General features: G+C 37.1%; 1 protein-coding gene across 1 annotated transcript; it reads left to right on the top strand.

Moving 5' to 3' along the window:
- The first annotated feature begins 6055 nt into the window (after positions 1-6055).
- Positions 6056-7577, top strand: LOC107480764 (extensin-like). Its single transcript, XM_016100937.1, has 2 exons — positions 6056-6388; positions 7512-7577. Exons 1-2 carry the CDS (start codon positions 6056-6058, stop codon positions 7575-7577), a joined length of 399 nt encoding a protein of 132 aa, XP_015956423.1.
- Positions 7578-7815: the final 238 nt, after the last annotated feature.

Below are 7815 nucleotides of genomic sequence, written 5' to 3'. Positions count from 1 at the left end.
GAGCGCAGTTGACCCATACTGTTAATTTGGGCAGAGCATCAATGGGAACTCTCACTTGTGACTGTGTCACCGAAGCAAGACTCTCTGCTCATTGGTGTAGGTGAATCGGTAGAGACGATTGCATGTTGGCCTCATATGTGCCTTTGATGAGTGCCATAGTGGAGTGGCTATGATCAGCATCATTGGTATCAAGAGCTAAGGTCTCAAGAATCAAGCTTAACCGCTTGGAGCAAAGATCCAATGGCGAACAACTTGGGCACAACCACAGTTGCCTACACCCTCACTAAAGGCCAGTCAAACAACCGGCCACCTTTCTTCAATAGGAAGAACTATTCCTACTGGAAAGAAAGGATAAGGATCTTCATCCAATCCATTGACTACAACATATGGAAAATTGTTGTGAGCGGTCCCAAGATCCCAACAAAAACAAGTGCTGATGGAGTGGTGACTCCAAAAGAAGAAGCTGAGTGGAACGAAGATGATAAGAAGAAGATAGAGTTGAATGCTAAAGTAATCAACCTTCTTCACTGTGCTATCAGCTTTGAAGAGTACCGGAAGGTGTCTAGATACAAGACAGCCAAAGAAATCTGGGAAAAACTCCAGGTTACACACGAAAGCACTAAACAAGTCAAAGAAACGAGGATTGATATGCTGCGAAAAGAGTACGAAATGTTTAGCATGAAGGATGGAGAAAGCATTGATGAAGCGTTTGAGAGATTCTCAATCATAATCAACAACCTTGATGCTATGGGTACAAACTATGCAGAACAAACCTTGGTGAGAAAACTCCTTAGAAGCCTCACAAAAGAATGGGAAAACACTGCTACTGTCCTAACCGAGAGCAACAACATAAGTCCCATAACCTATGATGAGCTGAGAGAAAAACTCCTTGCCTATGAAGTCACACACACAAACACAGACTCAAAGAAAAAGGGAATAGCCCTCAAATCACAGATAGAACCGAAAGAGAGTGAGTCTAGTGATGGTATTTCAGATGATGAGCTTTTGTTTTTTGCTAGGAGATTTAGAAGGATGATGAAGAACAAGGGCAAATACAAGGGTTCAAGTTCAAAGGAGCACAAGTTCAACTTGAACAAGGTGACGTGCCATCACTGCAAGGAGGCTGGACACTTCAAGCTAAATTTTCCAAAGCTCAAAAAGGAGGACAAAAGAAAGAAAGAAAGGAAGAGAGTACTCATGGCAGCTTGGGAGGATCTTGAGAATGACTCAAATGAAGAAGAAGAATCTGAAGGTGAAGACAAAGATTGTTTCATGGCTGGAAATAACAATCTTGATGAGGTAAACTACTATGATTTGACCATAGATGATTTACATGCTATTATTGATGATCTCACCTTAAATACATCAAAGTTGCTAAATAAATACAATGAGTGCAGATCTGAAAGAGATGTGTTAAGAGCTGAAAATGATTTTTTGAAAGAAAAAGTGAAGGAAACTGAATGTGCTTTGGACATTATTGAAGAAAACAGATTTTTAAAATCTGAACTTGAAAAATTAAAAGGAAAGCACTTTATGGATCCTTCTCAAGAGCTAATTGCTGAAAATAAAAGATTAAACGATATGATTAAAAGGCTAAATGGTGACTTAGCAAAATTTGCTCAAAGTTCTAGTAACTTGGACAAATTACTTGCAAGCCAAAGATCACTGTTTGAAAAATCTGGTTTAGGTTACATAACCAAGGAAAGTGTAGTTTTTAATAATTCCTTTATAAAATTTGTGGCTTCTTCATCAAATATAAAAACCACATCTAACAAATCTGGTATTGGGCATGTTCCCACACCTGGGGAGAAATTTGATGAAGTTCACACAAGTGAAACTGAACCTTCACCAAGAACCAAACCTACTTCAAACAAGCCAGGTTTGGGATACTTTTCGAAAAATGAGGTTTCCTTCAAGAAACCACCATTTTACAACAAAACCTCATATTCGAAAAATCTAAAGGTTTTAAAAAATTCTGGTGAAAATGCTTTTGCAAAGAGGAATAATTATAACAAAAATCAGTTTATCAAAAGAAATACACCTCTTCCAAAAACTAGAAAATTTCAATCATTTAATCATTTCCATCATGGTAGCTCATCTAAATTTCAGCAATACAAATAAGAAAATCATTGTGTTAATTGAAAGAAATTTGGTCACTCATATACACAATGCTTCATTGAAAAGAGAGTTGTAGGAAACAAAGTTTACAATGTTGTTTGTGATTTCAATGCACTTGGGCAACCAAGATAGATTAACTTCAAAAGATCCAAATTAATCTGGATACTAAGGCTACTTAAAACTCATCATGCAGATTTGCCTAGCATCCAAGAACAAAAAGGACATGTGGTATATGGATAATGGATGTTCAAGGCATATGACTGCAAGGTCAACCTACTTCATCAAACTAAATAAGTATGATGGAGGTTTTGTGACCTTTGGAGATGATGGTAAAGGTAAAATTATTGCTGTTGGAAAAGTAGGTAATGAACAATCTACTTTCATTGATGATGTACTTTTGGTATGTGGTTTGAAGCACAATCTTTTGAGTATAAGTCAGCTGTGTGATTTAGGATACTTAGTGACTTTCAAAAGAGTTGAATGCTGTGTTGTTAATGAAAAGACAAATAAAGTGATGTTTGTTGCTAAGCATTTTAATAATATGTATGGACTTACTCTTGATGATCTAAAGGATCAAAATGTAGCTTGTCTTCACTCTAAAGAATCTGAAAAGTGGTTATGGCACAAGAGATTGGGCCATGCAAGTATGTTTCAAATAAACAAACTTGTAAAGAAAGAATTAGTAAGAGGTCTTCCTTTGATAAAGTTTGACAAAGACATCACTTGTGATGCTTGCCAAATGGAAAAACAAACAAAAAGTTCTTTTAAACCAAAGAAAGACATCTCTACTAAAAAAACTACTTGAGTTGCTACACATTGATTTATTTGGTCCAACAAGAACTCAAAGCCTAGGTGGTAAATATTATGGTTTAGTAATTGTAGATGACTATACTAGGTTTGGTTGGGTTTTATTTCTTGCACACAAAAATAAAGCCTTTTCGGCCTTTGAACCTTTTTGCAAGAAAATTCAAAATGAAAAGGATTTGAAAATCTCTTTTATAAGAAGTGATCATGGAACTGAATTTAAAAATAATTTATTTGAATCCTTTTGTGAGGAATTTGGAATATCTCACAACTTCTCTTGTCCAAGGACACCACAATAAAATGGTGTGGTAGAAAGGAGAAATAGAAGCATACAAGAGATGACAAGAGCTATGCTTTGTGAGAGCAATGTTCTAAAATTCCTTTGGGTTGAAGCGGTTAACACGTCTTGCCACATTTTGAATAGAACAATCATAAGGAAATTTTTGAAGAAAACGCCTTATGAACTTTGGAAAGGCTATCCACCAAACTTAGACTACTTACACATCTTTGGATGCAAATGTTATGTTTTAAATAACAAGGATAATTTGGGTAAATTTGATCCAAAGGCTTGTGAGTGTTTGTTTCTAGGATATTCCACAACTAGTAAAGCATATAGGGTTTATCATCAAGATGCTAGGATTATTGAGGAGTCCATACATGTTACATTTTGTGATACTAACTTGGTGCAAAGTATTTTGGAAGATTGTGATGCAGGAAATCAAGCTCAAAAGGACGTTGAAACTGGGCAAAATCAAGAAAATGAAAATTCTGCTCAACCTGACCCAGAAACTGCAGTTGCTAAAAAATTCGAGAGACAATTCCATTTTGTCTCATGAATCTGAGGGAGATCTTGAAGCTAGCAGCACCCAAAATCCCTTGGCAATTGAATCTGCCTCCAAGTCCACCAGACCTCGTGAATGGAGATTCTTGAAGAATTATCCAGAAGAATTTGTCATTGGGGACGTCTCTCAAGGGGTTAGAACTCGGTCATCCACTAGAAAGGCAAATGAAGAATCAAACATTGCCCTCCTCTCACAAATAGAGCCTCAAAATGTCAAGGAAGCCCTTAGTGACCCTTCTTGGGTTAAAGTAATAGAGAAAGAGCTTCTTGAGTTTGAGAAGAACCAAGTGTGGACTTTGGTTCCAAGGCCAAGTGGAAAGAAAGTGACCGGCACCAAGTGGATATTTTGGAACAAGTTAGGAGAAGATGGCAGCATTGAAAGAAACAAGGCAAGGCTTGTGGCACAAGGATATGACCAAGAAAAAGGAATAGACTTTGATGAATCCTTTGTCCCTGTTGCCCGAATGGAAGGCATAAGACTTAGCCTATGCTACATTTTTTGGTTTTAAATTATATCAAATGGATGTGAAATGTGCATTTTTAAATGGTGTGATAGATAGAGAAGTGTATGTAGAGCAGCCACCTAGTTTTGAAAATAAAGAGCATTCTGATCATGTTTTCAAATTATCTAAAGCTCTCTATGGTTTAAGACAAGCTCCTAGAGCTTGGTATGAGAGACTTAGCTCTTTTCTTTTGAAAAATGGCTTTCAAAGAGGCACCACAGACACAACTTTATTTATCAAAAATTCTAATGATTCTTTTATTCTTGTCCAAAAATATATGTTGATGACATTATTTTTGGATCAGCAAATGAATCCCTTTGTTCTGAATTTGGAAAACTCATGACAAGTAAATTTGACATGAGTATGATGGGTGAACTTAATTTTTTCCTTAGGCTACAAATTAAACAAACTGAAAATGGTATTTTCATTCATAAAGAGAAGTATGCCAAGGAATTAGTTAAGAAATTTGGTATGGAAAATGCCAAACCCATGAGAACTCCTATGCACCCTAATTCTAAATTAGATAAGGGAGAAACTGAGAAAGACGTAGATGAGACTAGGTACAGAGGAATGATTGGTTCTCTTATGTACTTAACATCCTCTAGACCCGACATTATGCAAAGTGTTGGATTGTGTTCAAGGTTCCAATCCAAACCTAAAGAGTCACATCTTTCAGCAGTTAAAAGGATCATTAGATATGTTCATGGCACATCCAATTTTGGTCTTTGGTATCCTAAGATTGATGATTTTTCTATAGTTGGTTATTGTGATGCAGATTTTGTTGGTGATAGAGTTGATAGAAGGAGCACTTCAGGCCTATGTTGTTTCCTTGGAAAGTCCTTAAATATTTGGTCAAGTAAGAAGCAACCAACAGTGGCCTTATCCACTGCAGAGGCTGAGTATATAGATGCTTCTTCTTGTTGTTCTCAACTTTTATGGTTAAAAACATAGTTTGCTGATTACAAATTAAATGCTGAAAATATTCCCTTGATGTGTGATAATATGAGTGCCATCAATATTTCTAAAAATCCAGTTTTGCCCTCTAGGACTAAGCGTATTGAAGTGAAATTTCACTCAATAACAGAACATGTCCAAAAGGGGGATATTAGTATTCAATTTGTTAAATCAGAGGAGCAATTAGCAGATATTTTCACAAAACCATTAGCTGAGGATAGATTCTGCATGCTTAGGACTTGTCTAGGAATTTTGAGTTATGATTCTTTATTTGAAAAATGCTGATGTATTTGCTGGATCTTTTTGTCTCATAAACAGGTATGAGACAATTCTGGGTAGGTGATGAACGTTTCTTTCAAATCAGCGTGTTCTGGCTTGTTTCAAGTGAAAGTTAATCTGGGCCAACCTCAAAATCAGATCTAGAGTGGTCCAATGTGTTTCCTTAAATCCAACCATTTCTGGGCCCATATATGAATGTTACAATTTTTTGTTTGGTTGTTGTGTTTGTTGGGCTGTGTGCTTAATTTTTTTAAAGTATTTTCATTTAATGTTCTTGATCCAAAAAGATTTTCAGTTTGATTTAATTTTTAAAAGTTTTCAAAATTTAAAATTAATTTCCTGTTTTAATTTTTAAATCAAATAAAATCTTTCCTTTATGAGGTCAGGTCTTTTCATGTCATTTCAAAAGGTGATGCAGTTGCACGGTTTTGAAATCCACTTTTGGGTACGGTTACCAACACTCCCTCTCTTCCCTCCATAACTTCTCCTCAAATCCTTTGGTTTCTTCCCACTCACTCTACTGCTTCTCTTCCCTCAAAAGCCTAAATCTAACCAAATGGGGAAGAAAGTTATTGCTAAAAGAGCACCACGTGAAAAGATCCATAAGCTTCCAGGATATCCTAGACCATCAACGTGCTCTCAAGACCCCACTTTCACTTTCTCACCTTCTCCTCCTACCTCTCCTCCTCGCACTGCTCCCATGGCGCGGACCAAGACCACGCCACGATTCCCAGCCCCTGCCAAGCCGACGCCACCACCTAAGGCAGCGCCAACCAAACCAAGTTCCTCGAAACCTAGTTCATCCAAGGGTAAGCATCCTGCTGTTGAAGACCCTGTTCCTGAGTCAACAAAACCTAAGCCAAGGTCTGTTCTATGCATTCACAAAGAGGTAACCCTCATCTCCCTCTCAAATCTGTTAGAGAACCCGACATTGATCCTTTTGCTCACAAGTCACACTTCATGATATCTTACTTAGACTATAAGCCCCATCGTTTCAAATATGCCATGAACCACGATTTTTATGAGGGAGTTATTCAGTATCGTACTCTGTGTCCATCTTTTCTTGTGGATTTACCTACTTTGAAAAAGAAAGGTTTTCTTTTTGTTGAAAATTTGGAATTTTTAGACTGGAATCACCTTTTCAAAATAAAAAAACCTGTGTATCCTCTGTTAGTCAAAGAATTTTATACAAACATGACTTACCATGAAGGAAGTGTGCACTCTTATGTTAAGGGCAGAGACATTCTTTTAAATAATAAAACTATCAGTGATTCTTTGAAGTACACTGATGTTGGGCCGTGTGCTTATACGTCTGTAAAGTGGGATGAAGGAATTGGTATCTCTTATCATGATGCTTTGACTCACATCTGTGAACATGTTTCCTTAATTAACGGCATCACACCCACTCACAAAGCCCTAGGATATGAACGTGCTCAGTTGCACCGAATTGTCAACCACATTTACTTCCTCAAAGTGGTTCATATCAACGGGTTTCTTACATGGACACACTTATTTTGTATGTCCTAATCACTAAAACAGAAATCTCTTTTGCCTATTTGATGGCTATATACATGTTTGATTCTGTGAGAAGTGAGAAAGATAAAGCACTACCTTATGGCATGTTTTTAACTTGCATATTTGAGCATTTTGGTGTTGACCTGTCAAATGAGGATTATGAAAACAGACATTCATACCTAAAAGGGGGTGGTTTAGTGAAACAACAAAAAGTACCAACTCGATCTGAGAGAGTGGTTCTAGATGATGATGATAAAAAGTTCATTCCGGATGACTCTCCTCCTCTTTCCACCGAGGGTACTTCCATCTCTACTGGGAAGTAATCCGCTCTGCTGAATGTTGTCAAGGATGTGGTCCAGGAGTTTGTCTCCCAATCCAATCATATGATTGCCATGAGCAAGGAACAAAGGAAGCTAGCTAGCAAGCATGAGAATTTTCTCCGAAAATCAAGGGATAGAGTGGATGTATTTATGAAGTTCATTGATAATCTGAACCAGGATGAAGATCAGGCCATTGAGGATGAAGAAGAAGCTGTTTCGGAGGAGAATGGTTCTAATGCCTAAGTTTTGTCTCATGAATACTGCTGCTGCTGTGATCTCATTTTGTCTCATGAATTCTGTTTAGTTTGCTACTATTGAACTGTTTTATCTTAGATGACTGTAATAACTCTAAATACTATTGCTTTGTTAGACTAGTTAGAACTTTGGACTGTGATCTAACCTTTTCTTGCAGGGATTAAAGTGCTATTTTTTGTTGATCTTGCTTGTTGTCCGCCCTTGATGACAAAAGGGGAGAGTAATA

Source organism: Arachis duranensis, chromosome 1, assembly GCF_000817695.3.
Source record: "Arachis duranensis cultivar V14167 chromosome 1, aradu.V14167.gnm2.J7QH, whole genome shotgun sequence".
Classification (NCBI taxonomy): domain Eukaryota; kingdom Viridiplantae; phylum Streptophyta; class Magnoliopsida; order Fabales; family Fabaceae; genus Arachis; species Arachis duranensis.
This window is presented reverse-complemented; position numbering and strand designations above follow the sequence as displayed.

Bases quoted from the DNA above. Each gene is read 5' to 3' on its own strand.
- LOC107480764 (XM_016100937.1), top strand. From the start codon at position 6,056: ATGGGGAAGAAAGTTATTGCTAAAAGAGCACCACGTGAAAAGATCCAT. The intron at 6,389-7,511 runs GTAACCCTCATC...AATCTGAACCAG, and splicing joins TTCTATGCATTCACAAAGAG to GATGAAGATCAGGCCATTGA.